Here is a 20,394-nt window from a genome sequence, read left to right on the forward strand (position 1 = left end):
TTCACGGTAGCTCAGCTGTAAGAAGCCCTGAGACTCCGCCTGTTGAAGCCAGGGATTCTGCTCGCAGGGGCCTCGTCTCAGTCATGGCTGCTTCAGGGAATTGTGCCAAGCCTCAGTGAACTCTAGATGCTCCTGCCTACCCTGCAGCTATTCCTACTAAGGATGGGTGAGGGATACTGCCCGAGCGTCCAGAAAAATGCTTGTTTCGGTGGTGTTCGGCACACAACTGATAAAAACAGAAGCCGTGCACAAGCATGCCATGCCCCCTCCAGCCTCTGATTTCAAGATCCTCTGTTTAAAAATTTTGACAAGTGATTGTGAGTATCTCTGTACAGATCTCCGATTTGTCTTATTTGGAGCAGGTATTAAAGTTGTCTAGAGTAACAGAACTTACAGGATGGATCTCTCTATATACAGAGAAAGGGGATTTATTAGAATGACTTAGAGGTTGTGGTCCAGCTAACCCAATAATGGGTACCTAAAGAACATACAACCCAAGAACCCAGTAGCTGTCCACAGGCTGGATGTCTCAGCTGGTCTTCAGTCACACTGGAATCCCAGTTGTAGGCTCTAACGCCAGTGAAGGAACGGACTTGCTAGCAATGGCAAGGCCAAAGAGCAAAGACTTCCTCCTTCCATGTCCTTTGTACAGACTGCCAGCAGATGGTGTGGCCTGGAGGTGGGTCTTCTCACCTCAAAAGATCCGGCTTAAAGGTGTCTTCCCACCTCAGAACTGGATTAGAAGTGGCCCTCACCACTTCAATGACTCGGTTAAGCAAAAGTCCCTCACAGGTGTGCCCAGCCTTTTGGGGTTTGAGTTAATTCCAGATGTGGTCAACGGACAGCCAAAACCGCCACCACAGAGCACTGAGTGTGCCTGTTTGGGAAGCTGAGGGTCTTGATCCTGTGAACATTTTCTCCGCCCCTTTCTCTTTCCTAAGCTCACATTAAGGATGTGGGCCAACTTGAAGGTGTCACACATTTAGGTTCTATTTTCTCTTCCTCAGTGTTTTCTTTCTGCTCTCAGACTCAATAATCCCCATGATCTTGTCTTCACATATGTTGGTTCTTTTCCCTCCTGACTCCTCAGAACTGCCACTGAAGACCTCTTGTATGATTTTCAGTTGGGTTTTCGTGTGATATTGGTGACTGATCCCGGGGCCTCAGGAATATGCTTTCCCACCAGCTGCTGAAGGTTTCAAATTTTCCAGGTCCCAAAACTTACAGTTTCTTTTTTTATAATTCCCACTTCGTTATTACTGCCTTCATTTTGTTGTTCTTTGCACTGGCTTCCTTAGCTCTATAAGCATGCTTCAGACAAGTGATTTGACATTTCTAGCTAATAGATCTATTCTTTGATTTCCCCTTTGGGCCCTCAGTTCAACTTAATCAGCTCTTCAAAGGCCCTATCTCTATATGCAGTCACAGTCTGAGAACACCAGAAACTCCGGCTTCCACAAAAGAATTCAACTCATGATGTGAGTTGAATTCAAGAAAAAAAAAAGTCATGAAAGGAAGGCAACAAAATAAAGACCACTTAAGTAAAGTGGATACTTTCCCATCCAAAATATGTAAATAATTGACATATATCTACAATGTCAATGCTGTGATCCCCTGTATTCTCAATTCCACTTTCCACAGGTTCGAACACAGCCACTACAAGGTTGTTGAGAGATATTCTGAGAGACATCGCCCTCACATACCTCTGTTGGAGTATACTGTTATCGCTGTAACCTTCTAGCATACCTCATTTATAAGTTAAACCTATCATAGGCATGTATGTATATAAAAAATAGTATAGTCATATACAAGGCTTGCTGTTACCTGTGGTTCCAGGCATCTGCTGAAGGTTTTGAAGTAGATCCATCAAGATCAGAAGACTACTGTACTCTGGCCCTATTTGACAACTGATCTTAGAAAGGTAGACTATATAAGTATGAAACCAAGACAAGCTGAAATGTAACTGATATAAAATAGAGGACTGGAACAATAGCTCAGTCGGTAAAGCGCTTGCCACTTACGCATGAGGACCCAAGTTCAATCCCCAGAACCCATCCACAAAAGATCGCCCACGGCATAGCTGGCTGATATCCATCAGGTAAGACAGCCCATGGCATAGCTGGCCAACATCCATCAGGTAAGACAGCCCACGGTATGGCTGACTGATATCCACGAGATAAGATAGCCCATGGCATGGCTGGCTGATATCCACCAGGTAAGACAGCCCATGGCATAGCTGGCCAATATCCACCAGGTAAGACAGCCCATGGCATAGCTGGCCGACATTCACCAGATAAGATAGCCCATGGCGTGGCTGGCTGATATCCACCAGGTAAGACAGCCCACGGTATGGCTGACTGATATCCACCAGGTAAGACAGCCCACAGCATGGATGCCCAACTGTATGTGAAGAGAAGGAACAGAGGAGAAAAGAATGGGGTGGGGTGGGGGACTGGGAATTGGGAGAGGGTAGTTTGTGCTTCTAATCCCCCATGCTGGTGAGGTGGAGATAGGTAAATCTCAGCTAGAGTAGCCTACTGGCAAGTTCAAGGATGGTAAGAGCCTTTTTTTTTTTTTTTAAAGAAACACTAAGCACCTGAGGAACAGCAGTCAGGGTGACCTCTGGCTTCTATACACCTGTACACACATGACTATGCAAGCTCGTGCACACACACACGTGGTACAACTGGAAATCTCATACGCCAATTTTTGCATAATAAATACAAATAATAGAAGGCTGAGGAACAAATACATGTACATATCAGTTGGGGCTATTATGAAATTAGCCTTCTCTTTCTGGCAAGCAATCAAATGTTACAGAAAATATTGAACATTCTTATCATTTGTCTGTTTAATGTCAAAGAAGGAAAGACTAAACATTTCTGTTAGGAGACATGGTTTCATCGTGTTTTCCATGCTGGCCCTGAACACAAGAGTTCAAGCAATCATCCTGTTTCAGCCTCCTCAGTACCTGAGACTACAGGGGAGCACTGCCTCACACAGAACCAGAAAACAAAATACTTAGAGCACTATTGTATGCTAGGGACAACCCAAATGTCCAGCATTGAAAACAGTCTAGACATATAAAGAACTATTTAAAAAAAGTACGTCATCCACATAGAGGCAAAGGAAATATTTATATAAAATGAAATTAATGAGTAAAATGTGACAAAATTAGTGATGAAGATATACAATCAGGTAGGGTGTGTGTGTTCATACATGTGCATGCTCATGTGTGTGCTTGTGTGTGTGTGCTTGTGTTCATGTATGCATGCACTTGTGTGTATGCTCGTGTGTGTGCATGTTCCTGTGTGTGTATTTGTGCATTTCATAAACCTCCATGATGTGCTTTCTTGACTAGAATCCTTCGTTTCACCCTCACAGACTCCAAGCCCCTTTGCCCTTCAGTGGCTGGCTACATTTTTCGACCCAATCTTCACAATTCCTTTTCCATCGTCTTCTACCCTTGCACAGCCCCTGCACCTTCTGAATGCCTTCTCGTGCCTCTTTACTTTCTTGCAGTTAGGAATTCCAGCTTTCCCCTCCAGATCTAGTCCAACAGTTGCCTGAAGAAGCGTCTCACAATAGATGGAGATTCTCTGCACCCAGGAATTGTGTACTGTCCTTGTATGTAACATTTTGGCCCTATAGTCATTATTTGTTTAATGTTGATTTGCTTCCAAGGAAATGATAAGCTCATTGAGGGCAGAAAAATTTGTGTCCTTAGAATCTAAAATCACAATAACAGTTTGATGAATGAACTAGAATGAATGAGAACACAAGGTAAATAAGGTGCTTGTGAACATGGGGTCTTCAGCATGGAGACACACACCTGTAATCTCAGGACTCAGAAGTTCAAGTTCATTCTCAGTTACATGAAAAAATTAGGTCAGGTTGGCTACACGAAACTGTCTCAAAAAAAAAATAAATTAATGAAAAGGATTTTCCCCTTAGAGGTTTTTGTTTTAGATTTACATAGTTTTATGTGTATGGGTGTTTTGTGTGCAGGTACGTCTGTGTGCCATATGCATGCCATGCTGTGGAGACCAGAAGGGGTGACAGGTCCTCTGGAACTGGAGTTACTGCCATGTGGGTGCCGGGAACCGAACCTGCGCCTTCAGCCAGAGCAGCAGGCACTCAGAACTTCTGTGTCCCGGCTTTTGGAGAGCTATTTTCTAAATTCTAAAGTAAATCACTTACAATAAGTGTGAATATTTAAAACAGAAAAACACGTCCTCTCGTTTCAGGATGATTTCTTTCGGTTTTGGAAGCAAGGCTTTTGTGATTGTTGTCTATGCATGTCATCAGATTGCAGACCAGCTTGCCAAAAGTCACAGGACAAGCCAGCTTCAGCTTACATCTGACCTTGAAAAGCTGTCCAGACATTCTCTCTCAGAACTATCTAGTTACAAATCTAACCAGCCATGGGGCTTTCATTAGATATAAACCACGAAGCCAAGATAATAAGATTAATGAAGAAAGAATTTGCTCCGTTGTTAAGGGCCTGAAATACACAAAAGTACGATTTGCTGGCAAAAAAGTTTTTCAGTTTTTTGTTTGTTTGTTTTTGTTGGTTAAAGGAAGGACTCCCTGACTGAGGGGAAAAGAATTCAGAATGCTAAACTCATAGCTTGAGACTTTCGAGAAATACATCATTTTAAAGTTAGGATCCTTGAATAGTAGCAGAAACCAGTGAAAAGAGGGGCATAGTGAGAAATTCAAACAAGCATAGTAGGAGTTTCAATTTGAGAGACACTTCCCTCCTGACTTGCAAAGGGAAGCACCCTGTCTCTACTGCGACAGCCCACTGTTAACCTACTTAGACGGATTTCTACAATTCCATTGGGGAGCAGGTGGAAGGGGAGGCCGATGACACACACAGGGCCACCAAGCCTGCTGTGCCTGGCTCTTGGAGATTACATCACCAGTGATTTCCTCAGGGACACTGACTTGGGAAAAATGAAGACTTTTTTGTTGTTGCTGTCCAAGGGAGAATTAGGAACTGTCTGTTGATTCCAACAGTCCTTATAATCCTTGGCTTTCTTCCCAGGCCTGTGAGAAACCCCAGCAACATCCTGTCTGTCTTAGCAAGTTTCTTTTTCTCCTAAAAAGCCTTCTATCCATAAACGCAGTGTCTGGGGACTCCCTCTTCTTTCTCTCCAGTCTGCACCGCACTTCTTCCTCTGGAAGCTGTTCTGAATTTGTCAAAAATGGAGTCTGGAAAGCAAATGTCTGAAGAGCCTGAACCCAACTGGTCTATCTTAAGCCTTCATGCCTAAGTGCCCAGACTAATCCGAGAAGCCTTACCATGGAAGGATATTCCCGCTGCTCGGGAGGCCTCCTTAGCTGTTAGTGAGGAAGAAACCCTTCCAAGGCAGTGGGGAGCCCGGGCTGTGGAGCTCGCTGCCTCTGGGGATCGGAGCATCTGGGGCTCTGAGGTTTTGTGGCTCCGGACATCCTGGGTTAATGGACTCAGGGGCTCCGGCCGACCTCAACACCAGCTCCCGCCCAAAGGACCTTCCTCTGGGTCACCTCAGTCCTATTCCCCAGCCCTGTGACCTCCATGCCATGAGCAAGGCTTCTGGAGCCATTGCTCCCTCCCACCCTCATCAAGGCTCCTGAGAAAGCCACCTAGGTGGCTCCTGGAAAGACGAGCTCCCCGTTGAGCCTCCGCTGGGCTTCCTCGGGACAAATGGCCTTCTCAGGCCAGGAGGCTGGGGGAGAGTAGGGACAGAGAGGAGAGCCCCAGGCACACACTACCTTTCCTCCCTAAAGTGCTTCTTTTCTTCAGTAGACGAACGAGTGCAGGCAGCCTCATCAACTACACGCGTAGAGTAAGCGTTGGTCGCTCTGGGTGAAAGTTCTGGAAGCAAACTGGCTGGGCATGCGCACTGTGCATAGTCCCACTAGGAGAGGTCACAGAATCTGTGGCTCAAGATCTCAATTCTCGGCTGATGCCAGATCTGCCCAGCTGGGCTCTGGTCCCTATTTGTCACTTGTGAACATTTATACTGAGTATTATTTACTAGTATATACTAGGCTTCAAGAACATTCTTCCAGGATAGGTGTTGGGTTATCGCCATACCCAAACATGAATCTTTACAAACCCTCCTCCTAGTAGTAGAGATTAGAGTATCCCAGATAGTCTAACATTACTTACTCTGTCTGCTCAGTGAGGACAAGCCGTGAGGTGACACGAAGATTTAGCGCTTGTGGCGCTAAGTGACGGCTTCCCAAAGTCGGGATGCTGAATATGGTAAAAGTATCACATTACAGACAAGAAAGGTCACGTTACAGACATGAAAAAGACAAGAGCAATGTTTTTTTTTCCAAAGTCACGACAAGAAAAAAATGATGCAAGTAGAGTCTGGAAAAATAAACTAGACAGCTCATACTGAGCCTTCTTCCTCTTTATTCTAGGAAGTCTACATCAGCTCTGCTAGAAAGAAGAGTCACGGCTTCGCGGTGCTTGCGTTTGGGAGAATGTTCCATCTATATACACTTTGACAATTACATGCATATACTGGATTTCAGGCGTTTTCCCCCACCCATTGCCCTCTCTCATCCCTCATTCCTACTGAAACCATTCTTCTTCCCAGAAATGCCCTTCTTACTTTGAACTCTTGTTTCTCTTTGACTCATAAACATTAATTAAGGGTGTGGCCTCCCGAGCCTTTCCTCTAGGCATGACAAAACAGTTACTATCACGCTCTGCCTGTCCTGAGCAGGTAAACACAGCCGCCCTGAGTTTATGCACGCAATGGGGTATCCAGAACGGAAAACAATCTCTCAGCACTCCTCCCCAACTCTGGCTCTTACATTCTTTCTGGCCCCTCCTCTGGGATATTCCCTGAACCTGGAGGCAGAGGTGACACGGATGTCCTGTTTAAGATCAGAGCACTCTATAGTCACTAATTCTCCACCCTCTGACTGGCTGCAAATCTCTGATGCTATCCACTGGCAGCATACTCTTGCTATTAATCTTTAACAACAGCTTGTGAAACTGACCGTTGTTTTCTTGGGCGAGAGTTCCAAGGCTGGCAGGGGCTATCAATACTCGACCAACAGTCATCAAGTAGTAAAATTGGTACCTGAGCCCAGGTCCACCCTAGCCACCGTCACAGTCATTTCCAGCACTAAACATAACCAATGGATACACTTGTCAAAAGTCACTGCAAGCTTTGCTTTTCAAAACAATTTCTGTAATATTTGTATTACTAATCCATGTAGAAACGAGTGAAAATTGTACATCATGTAACATAAAATGGAGCTGTAAGTTATCCTCTTGTTCTAAAACGTGCACTCCTTAGGGAGAGGGGAAGAATAACTGCTCTGAGGACAGCCATCAGTCTGGGACGCCTAAAAACTTCTTAGACATTAGCAGTACGCAGGATGCGGATCTACAATCCCAATACTCAGAAGGCTGAGGCAGGAGAATGGCAAGTTCAAAGCCAGCCTGGGGGGGGAGGGGTGTACAGAATGAGTCCCTGATCTTATTGCAAAACAAAACAAAAAAATCTGCATTAGAATGATTAGTGTTCAACCAAAGTTCAACCTCACCTTATAAAATCCATTTCTTAGTATAGTGTGTATATATAGTTAGAAGTATTTATTTATATATACACATATATACATATATGTATTTTTTTCTCTCTTTAGGGAGAAATTTACTTTTTATTTTGGTTCGTTTATTTTAAAACAATTTTAATTAAGTTACATATGCTTTTCCATAGAGAAGCAGAGTACATAGTGAAAAAGTTGGTAAATATTGTTTAGATGACTTTTATTTTGATTTGAGAAATATGTTTTGCTTTTATCTTAACAAGACTGAGGTATACCTGGGGTTGTTGCCTGCAATTCAGTCAAACCAGCAGATCTAGGAAGAGGATGAATAAAGAAAGAAGGGAGCAACAGGTGGGAGAGAGAAGAGGAAAGGTAATTTGCATGCTACTGTTCATTTATCCAATGGCGTTCATCTAGAGAGAAGAGGAAAGGTAATTTGCATGCTACTGTTCATTTATCCAATGGCGTTCATCTAGAGAGAAGAGGAAAGGTAATTTGCATGCTACTGTTCATTTATCCAATGGCATTCATCTAGAGAGAAGAGGAAAAGTAATTTGCATGCTACTGTTCATTTTATCCAATGGTGTTCTTCTAGGTTGCGTTGAAAAGGAAGCTGCCTGCGCTAGTTCACTGAAAGCTGGTCCAGCTGTCTCTAGGGGAGATAAAAAGATTGAAAGTCTAGATGCAGTTGACGTGGAAACAAAGTCTAGCACTGTGTGTGCTCAACTACAAAACAGTAGCATCTCTTATCTACCATCTTTCCCTATTAACAAGTGTACTCAATGATCATGTGAAGTAAAGGCAAAATTTTCTAATACTTTTGGCCAGTCCTATCTTAACTATTGTGTGAAGTAGAGAAGACGCTGACACCTGTTGCCAGTCTTATCCAGCATTCGGTCAGATTTTGCAGTGCTTTTATTAGATTCTAATGGCACCCTTATCTGGACAGGAAGCGTCAAAGGACTATATATAGCACTAGCATTTTATGCACTTTTGATTTTATTTGTTCCTGTTTTGAAAGGGTAATTTTTGGCTTTGTCCCTTTGTCCTGCTTTCCCCCTTTCCTCCAGCTCTCATCCTGTCCCAGAAAATAATATTCTCTGAGGACACGTGATGCTATGTCTCTCATCGTCACACTCTGGTTGAAGTTTCAACAGCTACAAGAATTTTGAACAGCCAGGATGTTTTGATAGCTACTTTATTTTTAAAATTATTTGCTGTTGAATGCTGTTTAATAGATGCAGCCCCTTTTGAACCCCTTGGGAAATACTCATTATTACATGTTCTCATGCCATAGTCACGCTATCAGTGTTACAGACATTGGGGGAAATATTTGGAAAAGGTAGCAAGGAATGGAGCAGTTGTGGCTTATGCAACTCATCTAACAATTAAAATAAGTGGTAAACTGTAGCAACAAGGAGACAAAATAAATTTGCCACAAGGAGAAGACAATCTAGTCCCTCAACAAATTAAGATGCTTTAAGTTGTGTGGAAAATATGAGAAAAGATTAATGTAGCTACATAGTGCACGGATCTATGTGCACTACAGATATAAAAGAGTCGCTTCCCTGGACGTCCATCTCTCTCACATGGGAAGCACGCCTCCAGCCTTCATCATATAATCCATTCTGCATCCAGGTAGCAACTTTGGCTGTGCTAAAAGCGGGCACTAGCGGTTTCACATCCCTTCCTATAAACCTACCCATTTATGTGAAGTGGAAGTAAAACGTGCAGAAATTCCCTGGGATCTGAGAGCAGGGGTTTCCCCAGGACAATTGAGTTTGTGGTTAATTTAGTTCTAGGTCAGCTGAGGAGACCAGCCAATCCGAGACGAGACGGGGAAGGGATTTCCTAAATAAATATGATTCCCAAGAACACGTTCTCCAAAGACCTTCTCCAACTTGAACCCGGCACAGCAGCTCCATAGAACTCTGCTCTGCCATGAGGTCAATTGCTCTATTTCTCTTGGGTGTCATCTTCCTGGACCAGTGTGGGGTTCAAGGTGAGGAGCTTTACATTGTATCAAGTTAGTCAATTCTGATATATGCATTGCTATAAAAAGACTTCTTGGTTCAGGAGATAAAGTTGAATGTTTTGCATGCAATAAAAAGTAATAATTGCTCACTCAAAGCATTTGGATGCTGTGACCAGTTATCCAAAGGTCATAATTTGCATCTGCCAAGTCAAACATGCCTGCTTGGTATAAGTATTGTGAGTTTCTAATGAGGGTTCAAAATCATATTTGAATAACGAGAAACCCCATTTTCAGATGTAAAGGAATTTGTGGGTATTTTGTTTCCATTTCACGTGAGTCTGACATTTGTCATGCAAGATATGACATTTGTAGCTCTGGTGACTGGTGGTGAGCCAGGAGATCCTTTTCTAAATTGTCTCCGGCAGCAGCCTCATCTGATCCTGTGCACTGATAAATGTCTGCGGTTAACCAACTGGGAACTCAGAAACCAGAGAGGCTGCCTCTGGCCTTTTCACTCAGGATTTGGTTTACGGTGGACAAATACCCTTCCTCGAATGTCTTTTCTGAGTCTTTAAAGTTGAAGTTTTGGAGTTAATGCAGGATAGTGAAACCTATGCAAATAGATGGAAGGTTTGAGGGACCAAGACAGAATATTTAAAAAGACTTTTCAGAGCAGTGGGATGAGAAAGGATAAGGATTGAAGTGATAATTCGTTATTGCAAGAAGAACTTTCTGTCCATTCCTACATCAACTGCATGCCCCTGAGGTCAGGTAATAACTGGGTTGAGAATTCCATCCTCACAGTACAGAGTGTATGTGTGTGCCTAACGTCAGTGGGGATTTAACTAAGTACTGGGGAAGTTTTCTCTTCTTCTAAGGTTGTAGAGTAAGGTAGTGGACTCAGAGTGACCTAACCTGAAATATTTCCCCTGCTTCCTTTTGCTAAATGACTTTGTCTTTAACCCTGGCTTCCTCGTTTACAGAATGGAAATAATGCCTGCCTGGAAACTGTCACACACCCAGGGACAGCAATAATTATCATCATTCTCATCAACCATGCCCAGCGAGACCTTGACCAAAGCATGTGTGTTTTCTCTCCTATAGGAAACCTAGTCATAAGGAATCAGCGTTGCTCCTGCATCAGGACCAGGAAAGGCATGATCCCCTCCTACAGGTCCTTAAGAGATCTCAAACAATTTGCCCCAAGCCCTCAGTGCAACAAAACTGAAATCATGTAAGTAAAAGCTTCCAGCACACGCATCCCACATGGAGCTCAGTGGCGATCTCACCCTCAAGACAACTTGCTTACACAGGCAGTTGGCTCCTCTATAAATCTGTCAGCTCATTTTTTTTTCTCCCCTGAAATAAAAAATTTCTGATGAGACTGAAAATGAAAGATGACATACTATCTAAATAAGGTGTTTCCAAGACCAGCTTTTCAAGGCTATTTCTAATTCAGAAAACATGTTTGAATAATGTCAACAGTTAGCTCTTATGAATATCATCAAATTACAATGAGTGGAATTCTCCATGAATTAATAAAAACACAATTTTTAAAAGATCAAAGGATATACTGAGTTTTTTTTTTTTTTTAAAAAAACTGGGTCCTAGAATCTTAAATGTTTAAGGCAGATTACTGAAAAGAAGATAATAATCACAGTTCTGCTCTCACAACCTCAGCATGTCGTCTTTCAAAGCACCTTCATGTCTTTCACATGCGTGTTCCTATTCATATGTAATGCGAACATAGATACATGCATATAAAAGTAACGTCAATTAAGTTACACACTATACCCAGTAGTTCCCTCTTATCTGTTAATTCAAGTTCCTAGGTTTCGGTTTCCTGAAGTCAACTATGTGCCACATATTGAATGGAATATTCTACAAACAAATGGTTCATAAGTTTCCAGTAATTTCATTATGGTCCATTGTCGTGGTTATTTTATTTTGATATTATTTATTGTTGTTACTATCTTACTTTTAATTTATCCATTAGACTATCTTAAGTACATAGGCATCACCTGAAAGTGTAGGAACCTGGACATCTTTCTTCCCTACGGATAAGGAGAAATTCCCAGTTGTAATTTGCTTTTTCCTTAGCATAGCAACAATGGACAGTTTCTCACATCAGTTAATTTTCTCTAATAATGCCATACTTGTCAGGTTATTTTGGGATGGGGGCCTAGGGATTGAACCCAGGACTTTACATAGTCTTTGCGTATACTCTCCACTGGACACTACTCCTGAGTTCTAAGAATAACTTTTAAAATGTTTGAGGGGTCACTGGAGAGAGGGCTGAAAGGTTAATCACACTTGTTGCTCTTTTTTGTTTGGGTTTTTTTTTTTTTTTTTTGAGACAGAATTTCTCTGTGTAGACCTGGCCATCCTGGAACTCTGTAAACCAGACTGACCTCGAACTCAGGGATCTGCCTCTCTCTGCCTCCCCGCTAGGGTTAAAGGCACACGCCACTACCACCTTGCTGCGCTTGTTGCTCTTGCAGAGGCCCCGAGTTCAGTTTATATCACCCACGTTAGGCAAGCCCCAAGCATCTGTAACTCCATCCCCAGGAGATCCTACACCACCTTCTGGACCCAGTGGGCGCCTGCATACAAGTACACATATGGACACAAACACGTAAATCAAAAGTACAATAAATTTTAATTAATTAATCTGTGTGTTCAAATGTACATGCATGTGGAGGTCAGGACAACTCAGTAGAGTCAGTTCTTTCCTGTCTCCTCATATGGGGTTCTGGGGGACAGAACTCAGTCCTCCAGGCCTGGGAGGCAAGCATGCTTATCTGCTGAGCCAACTCACTGACCCTAATCATGACTTTTAATGGCTAAGTTGTTTTACATCATATCAATACGCCATAATTTGTATAGCCAATTCCCATTGCTAGGAATGTAGGATATGCCAAAAATTTCCCTATTATTACACTATTGCTGTGTCTTTAATTCTAATAATACTTTTCTAGAGATTAGAATTTTTTTTTTCGAGACAGTCTTCTAATGTAGCCAATGATGGCCTCAACCTCACGATCCTCTTACATCAGCTTCCCGTGTGCTGGGATTCCAGGCAAACTCCACCATTCCCAGCCTCTTGGAAATTTGAATTGTGATGTGAAAGCTATGAAGATGTGAGACCTTTGACACCTAAATCAAGGGAGTCTGTATGCAAAAGCTATTCTTATTCTCAAGTTGTCTAGAAAAAATATTAAAATAAGATTTCTCCTGAAAGGTCTGCTACAATTTCTGAAATCCACCTGATAATATTTGGAAAACATCTTACTGTATTTTAAGTGGTTTCTTTGGAAAACTCAGTAAAATCCTTGTTTTCCCCCCACTATTTCTACTAAGAATTGTTAAATTATTCGGGGAGAAATCTCACTGGTGTTTCTTCGGCAGTGCTACTCTGAAGACCGGAACTCAAACCTGTCTGAACCCAGATTCAGCAAATGTGAAGAAGCTAATGGACTATTGGGAGAAACAGGTTGGTGATGGGAAGAAAAGATTTCTCTCTTTCAGATTCACCCTGGAAGTCGGAGAATAGGGTATAGCCATTAAGGATACATTTTCCATCTGTTTGAACTGTATCAAATAGGAATACGCTAAAGATTCAAAACTAACAAGCTATAACCCCATTCTTCGCTAGCAACTCATCATTAGCAATATATAAAAGTCATTAGACTTCGTGGGAAATGTGTAGAATTGTGTATACACAAGAATCTTGAAACTAATGAAGGAAAGGATAATTGGCTTGGCCAGAAGGCAGAATGGAAAGTATTAAAGTAGACATCATTGTGTCGAGTGACCTCAGTTTTGGATCTTGACAGAGAAGGTGTTTACCAGGAAGTCAATTAAGTACAGTGTGGGCGTTAGTGGCTTCACGAGGAAGCTGGCTGCGTTCATTCGTTCATTGAGTCTGAAGTAAGGTAGCTGGAATTTAAGTCTAGAGAACAAAGGGACTGAGATGGGGAAGAAGCCAGGACAGAGCAGGAAGAACCCTGTGTGAAGCGTTAAGGAGCTGAGTCTGAGAGGGGCCATGGAGTATGCAGTGGGGAGTTCGAGCCCCTGAGTCTGACTCTCAGGTCTGCCACAGATCCACTGTGAACACTCTCCCACAGCCTCATCCACATTCAATGGTGCCCAACTGGCCTAATCCTGCAGCCCTTCAATACAATTCCTCGTGTTGCAGTGACTCCCAACCATAAAATTATTTCGTTGCTACCTCATAATTTCTGATAAGCAGAATATCTGATATGCAACCCCAGAGGGGTCTCAACCCACAGATTGAGAATCCCTGACTCATAGGAGTACCAGTTCCCAGAGGGCTGTGTTTGGCACAGGTGGGTGATGGAGGAGGATGAGATAAAGACAGCAAGATGCCAGGAAAACAAACACCAGCAAAGAGAGCTGGATTTGCTTCTTTGATATGGGAAAAAGATGATCAGCCACTTAAGGTGGTGCTGAGGATAAGGAACAGTGGAGGTTGGGAGGAGTTCGACCATCAGGAGAGTCAATTACAACGTGTGAAAGCATTGCCTTTTTTTTTTCTCACTTTTTGCAGATCAGCCTTAAGAAAAAGCAAAAGAGGGGGAAAAAACATCAAAAGAACAAGAAAAACGGAAAAGCTAAAAAACCCCAAGGTCCTCGCTCAAAGGTTCCGTGAGAGATCACTTTCCCAGCAAGCGCTCTGTGCGTAAATGGCTTCTAGATCATACTAAAATGCCTTCGGTGGGGAGCAGGCTTTAATACGTAAGCTCTTTAACTTGGCTAGAAAATACAAAGCATGATTTTGAAAGTAGAACTAACGCTAGAAAGTTAATTGTAAAATCCAAATAGTAAAGATTGCTAGAGGCAAAAACTGTCTTTGTTACACGCGGTCAACAAAATTCCGTCAAGCTCCTGAGCACAGTCTTGATAATCTTAAATCTGGGCAAGTATCCATGCGTGCTTATCCCATGCCCAACAGCTGTCTCTGGGCTTCTAGACGGCAGCATTCGGAGGGTTCTGAGGTCGTCACCAAGCCTAGGTCTGTCTGCTGGTGAATAAGACCTCACTAATCTGGCCTTCAGCAGCTGCACTTGGGTTAGCCTACAGGCCTGGCACTCAGTCTGTCGCAGAGATCCGTGCTAATGGTATTTGGGTTCCACAGTAGAGATCGCCACACTTGGCTTTCAGAGCCTTCCATGTACCTTTTGAGACCATGTGATCTCGTCATTGAATTGATCCCATCTTCAAGGCTCATTTCAAGTTTTGCTTCTTAAATAAAACCCTCTTAGACGGCTGCGGGGTAGCCTAGTGGTAGAGTACTTGCCTTGCACAGACAAGGCCCTGGGGCTGATCACTAACAGTGCAAAAACTTAAGCAGTTAAAAAAAAAGATTTTCTGGCTACTCAAATTCTCTTCAGTTTTATTTCACTTGCTGCTTGGTGTCTCATGAGTAAACTTCATTGTTATCTAATTACTTTTTGTGTGTTTGTTTTTCTCTTTCCAATGTCATGGTCTTTTGAGGGCAGGAGCCATGGGTTATTCTCCTAAAACTTCCATGGTGCCTAAAACTTGGTTTTGAATCATTTCCTAACTGTGTGTTTTAGTTAGAAAGGCCATGGCCAATCCAGGCTACTCCACATTGCACAACTCTAACCCTTTTTCCCCTCCTTGTTTATTTGTTTTTGTTAGACAGTTTCTCATCTGTTTATCCTAGAACTCACTATGTAGACCAGGCTGGCCTTAAACTCACATAGGTCTGCCTTCTAAACGCTGGGATTAAAGGTGTATGCTGCTGTTCCTCCTTTTCGTTCTTCCTTTCCTTCCTTCCTCTTTCTCTGCCTAGCTTTCTTATTGTCTTAAGGCTTCTTCAGTACACAAGGCTGGGTAAAAGCATAGCCTTACCTTGTGACAGGATGCTAACGTCTTTAACAAATAGGAATCACATGTCTAAGACAGACATTTGTGGATATCCCCAGACTGTTCACAAAACATACAGGACATCTCGAAACACAAAAGCTCACAACGAAGAGAGGCTTTACTTATTGGTAAGTGCCAGACCTTTCCCCAGTGGAAAATTCCTCTGAAATCATTGCTGATTGGTTCCAGCTTCCACGAGTCGACAGCTGTCAGCTCCTTTAATAAGCTCATTTTAGGCGAGTATGAGCTTCATTATCACCTTCCCTCATTTCAGAATTCCCAGAGGGCTAGAGAGGTGGTCTGCCCTTGTAGAGGACCAGAGTTCCATTCCCAGCAACCACACCGGGGACTCACAACCCCCTGCAACTCCAGCTCCAGGGGATCCAAGTGCACAAGCCCATATACAAACGTGACACACAGACATAATTTAAAATCAAAATGAAATCTTTGCAGAAATATTTTTAAAAGAAGCAAGAGCTACAGGAAATAGTAAATTCTGTTGGCGGAGGCACAGCTGGGGCCGAGCTAGCCTCTGAGGGGGCGGACATGGGGGTGCGGGTTGGAAACTGTCTTAGAGATGAGGCCCAGTGAGCTAAGCAGAAGAGAATGTCTCCAGCTGGAAATTCAGCCTCCACTAGTGTACTTCCCCAAATATTGTCATTCCTCATGCTGCAGGTGGTTTTGAGTGTTGTTCCCAGCCAAACACCATTACATAGTCATGAAGTTGTTTAGTTCCCTCCAAGTAACTAATTCTGGGGAAAAAAATCTAAAAATGTTTTTTTAAACTAATTAGCCTGTGGGCCTTGCATGTGACAGGTGGGTAGTGTCCATACCAACTAGCCAAAGACTGTGTGTTTTCACTCAGTAACTCTGGTGGGTATATAGCGTATGCCCACAGTATGGCTTCGTATATATACTCTAATTTTTAATCCAAAACAATATTGGCATATATGCTTTGAAGCTATTTTGTGAAAGGACGGTCATATCAAAGGTCACTAATACCAAAATAAACTTTTTGTTTTTTAATGTCTGTATCTGCCCTTTCGCTGCTATGGGCTTCAGAATAATTCCCATATATCTTTTATCCATTTGCTTTTTGGCTTTCATCTCATGCTTAATGGGGAAACTCTGTTAATCAGTCACAGCTAATTGGGGCATAGCGACCTGGACCCCGGGAAGAAAAACCGGGAGATCCAGGTACGTGCTCCCTCTGCGCGGTGCCCACCAGACTGATTCTAAGTCGGACCTCCCACTCTTATAGTGTGAGTTTCCCCTCTTTATTTAAATTATAGCTGTTATTCTTGAGCTAGCCTGGTTATTTATCATACTGACCTAATTTTCAACAATGCTAGTGATGTCAATTGAGATATAGACACGACAGCACTTTAAGGGGTTTCTTAGGCACAAGAAAACAAAACTTCTTTGGGGAATAATACAGCACCTCCTGCTAGTGTTTCTATCGCTGTGATGACCCACCATGACCAGACACAACTTCGGAAGGAAAGGGTTCATTTAACGTAAACTTCAGTATCTCATACGTCACTGAACACAATCAGGGCAGAACCTAGAAACAGGAGCTGATACAAAAGAGGCTATGGGGTGCTGCTTACTCCCTGGCTCACCATGCCTTGCTAAGTTTTCTTTCCTATGGCCCCCTAGACCACCACCCCTGTGATGGCATCACCCACAATGACCTAGGCTCTCCCATATGAATCACCAAGAAAATATCCTACGGGCTTGCCTATAGCCTGGTCTTATAAAGTCATTTTCCCAATTGAGGCTCCCTCCTTTCAGATGACCCTAGCCTGTGTCAAGTTGACATATAACAAGCCAATACCCTACCTTACAATAACAGACTTTAAGAGTTAAATAGGGCTAGGCTGTGATGGTGGTGGTCTAGCCTTTAATCCCAATACCTGGGAGGCAGAGGCAGGCGGATTTCTGAGGTCAGTCTGGTCTACAGAACAAACTTCAGGACAGTCAAGGCTACAGAGAAACCCTGCCTTGAAAAACAACAACAAAGTCATGCAGGGGCTGGAGAGATGGCTGGTGGTTAGGAGCACTAGTTGCTCTTCCAGAATTCAATTCCCAGCATCCTCATGGCAGCTTACAACTGTCTTGATTTTCTGTTGGCTTATTGGCCATATCTGAAGCTACTGCCCCAAGACACTGCATTCAGCAACCCACCACTCAGACCACAGCCTGATGGGATTTCTGGTTCCTCTAGCACCAGCTTGGCTGGGACCACCAAATGCAGATTTTAGCTAAGTCTCTATCATTCTAATTACCACTAAAGACTTGGGAACCAGGTATTGGAGTGAAAACTGCTACACCAGAAGCCGAGAACCAACCAGCTGACCTTTCTTTTTGGCTGGAGACCTAGTGAGAGATACATCTCTCCACTTGTTCCAAACCAAAAAAGACTGTGAATCTCTAAACCACTCCCTATTCCTCTTCCTGTGTGTCTCTCTATCCTTCTACCCAGGTCATCTGACCTCTCTATGGTTAATTCCTGTCAACTAGCTGTTGGCCTTGCACCCTGACCCAATCCCAGAGTTTCACAGTGTGATCAAATATCCTGCAACATAACTCAGTCCTGGGGGGATTTGATTTCCTCGCCTGGCCTCCTCCAGTGCCAAGTACACACAGGGTGCACAGACATACATGCAAGCAAAAGGTCCCTACACTCGAATAAAAATACAAAGAATTATGTGGCATTTAATGTATTCTCTAGTTATCAAGAGTAATGCTATTCTAGTGAGCTATAAGCCCAGCACCTAAATAAAGTCTCTTTTCTCTCCCCTAAAATCATGTATGTTAAAGTAACATAAAGCCTCTAGTAGGGATAGTGGAAAACCAAACGCCAGATCATGTGAGTCTCAGGAGCTAGGGTTTAGGAAATTATCCTCCAAAGGCCTCTCTGGCTATGCTCCTTCATGCAGTGAGCCTCTCTTCGCATCTCTGGGATGCACTCATTCCCTTTCCAGGGCCCAGGGAAGGATCCCTGTTATTCTGAACTGCACTGTCACCGACACTGTACTGGAGGCTGGACCATGCTATGTCGATGCCACTGTACTGGGAGCTGTGCTTTCTGTAATCTCTTTCCCTGTGTATTTCTCAGGCTTAATTGCCAGCCTGTGGTTACCTCTTTGGAGGAGATAAAAACCTTGAGGAGGTGGAGGCACTGGGAGGAAATTAAGGACATTCACTTGAAGAGGATGCGGAAATCCTAACCCTTCCAACCACACCCCACTTCTCTTTGTCTTCCTGGATACCATGTTGTCAACAGTCCTTCTCGGTCATGAAGCCTTCCGTGATACACTGTGCCACATGAGCTCAAAGCAGCTGGACCAAGGAACCACAGACTGAAACCATGGGCCAGAATATAACTTCTCCTACTTTTTTTTTTTCAAGACAGGGTTTCTCTGTAGCTTTGGAGTCTGTACTAGAACTAGCTCTTGTAGACCAGGCTGGCCTCAAGTACAGAACCAAATACCAGATCAATTATGTGAGTCTCGAGTGCTAGGGCTTAGAAAATTATCTTCCAAAGGCCTCTCTGGCCATGCTTCTTCATGCAGAGATCAACCTACTTCTGCCTCCCAGTTGCTGGGATTAAAGGCATGCACTATGCTACCCAGCTAACCTTTCCTCCTTTTACATTGATTGGATCGCATATTTATCCTAGTGATGGAAAGTCACCATAGTTACGATACTCAGATAAGAGCTATGCAGTGTGGGAACTCTCAGAAGGCTGAAGTTAGAAAAGATCAGGCTGTATAACCTAGGTACTGAGAAGCCAGACTGGTGTGTTGTTTGGGCAGGCGTCAGCCACTAGTGATAGATGCGAATCCCCCGCAAGGGCCTTCAGACGCTATGGGAAGAGCAAAGATTTTTAGCGTAGAAGATTAGGAACTACTGAACACTCTGTTGGGTTCTATGGCTTTGACCCAAGCGTGCATTTCCTCACCAGGCTCATCGTGAGAGACAGAATGCATCCAGATCTGGTGCGTAAGGAGTACTAGGTCCCTGCCTGCTCGGCATTGCCAGACCTGCCTCTCACCGAAGGCTACCCCACTCCTCCTGGACAGAGAGCTGTGTGTGGAGAGATGGGACTCTGAAGCAGGACTCTCTAGGGACATTTTTATAGCTCTAACCTAGACAATCGTGGCCTCTTACCTGAATTACCACTGTGATTTCCTATTGCAACCCTACCACTAGGATGATCGTTTCAAAATAATAATTCAAGGGTCAGAGAGATGGCTCAGAGGTTAAGAGCACTGGCTGCTCTTCCAGAGGTCCTGAGTTCAATTCCCAGCAACCACATGGTGACTTACAATCATCTCTGATGATATCTGGTGCCCTCTTCTGGCCTGCAGGCACACATGCAGGCAGAACACTATGCATAATAAATAAATCCTAAAAAATAAAATTAAAAATACAATACTTTGCTTAAAATGTTAGGATCTACAATTGGGTCAAAGATGTCACATCCGCTCTGCTGGGCTCTACCTGCCTCTCCAATCACGTTCCTCTATGTGTGAGCCTCAGCTTTTTGTTTCTTGAGCCGTTCATTTCCTTCTCAAGCCCTTTTGTAGATTCTGCTTGTGCTGGGCTGGACTGTGCAGTCACTTAATGGGACTGGGACCTGTATTTCCTGGGATCTCGCTCCCTGTGTCCTCCTCAGAGTAGCTTACGTAGAGGTGGGTGAGAGTCGGAATGGGGCACAAGTGATAATAATCTACTAGACCGACTGGAATGCGCTGGCTTCCAGCATGTCAGGTCTCTTCTTGCACAGCTGGCTCAGCTTCTCCATTGCTGACCTTGTGCTCACTGTGTTCCCAGGTTCCCCACGAGTAGCAGAAGGATGGATATACAGAGCCCATACTGATCCAAAAGCAGCAGCTTCCCACAAACCTTAGAAACTCTTATTTGGCAACCAGGGC

The 20,394-nt window shown here is 43.5% G+C and overlaps 2 protein-coding genes across 2 annotated transcripts in view; one reads left to right on the top strand and one right to left on the bottom strand.

Moving 5' to 3' along the window:
• The window catches only part of Art3 (ADP-ribosyltransferase 3 (inactive)), an 88,555-nt gene extending 82,696 nt beyond the window's left edge, over nt 1-5,859 (bottom strand). Inside the window, exon 1 of the mRNA XM_057772614.1 lies at nt 5,761-5,859. The gene's annotated coding sequence lies outside the window, so the exon portion shown is untranslated. The remainder of the gene's footprint in view (nt 1-5,760) is intronic.
• Nucleotides 5,860-9,476: 3,617 nt separating this feature from the next.
• On the top strand, nt 9,477-14,926 carry Cxcl9 (C-X-C motif chemokine ligand 9). Its single transcript, XM_057772717.1, has 4 exons — nt 9,477-9,565; nt 10,643-10,772; nt 12,947-13,031; nt 14,109-14,926. Exons 1-4 carry the CDS (start codon nt 9,505-9,507, stop codon nt 14,208-14,210), a joined length of 378 nt encoding a protein of 125 aa, XP_057628700.1. The 5' UTR covers nt 9,477-9,504; the 3' UTR covers nt 14,211-14,926.
• The last annotated feature ends 5,468 nt before the right edge of the window (nt 14,927-20,394 follow it).

This window comes from Chionomys nivalis, chromosome 6 (assembly GCF_950005125.1).
Source record: "Chionomys nivalis chromosome 6, mChiNiv1.1, whole genome shotgun sequence".
In the NCBI taxonomy this organism is placed as follows: Eukaryota; Metazoa; Chordata; class Mammalia; order Rodentia; family Cricetidae; genus Chionomys; species Chionomys nivalis.

Coding starts and splice junctions, on each gene's coding strand:
- Cxcl9 (XM_057772717.1), top strand. CDS start 9,505: ATGAGGTCAATTGCTCTATTTCTCTTGGGTGTCATCTTCCTGGACCAG. Junction 9,566..10,642: donor GGACCAGTGTGGGGTTCAAG/GTGAGGAGCTTT, acceptor TCTCTCCTATAG/GAAACCTAGTCATAAGGAAT. Junction 10,773..12,946: donor TGCAACAAAACTGAAATCAT/GTAAGTAAAAGC, acceptor TTTCTTCGGCAG/TGCTACTCTGAAGACCGGAA.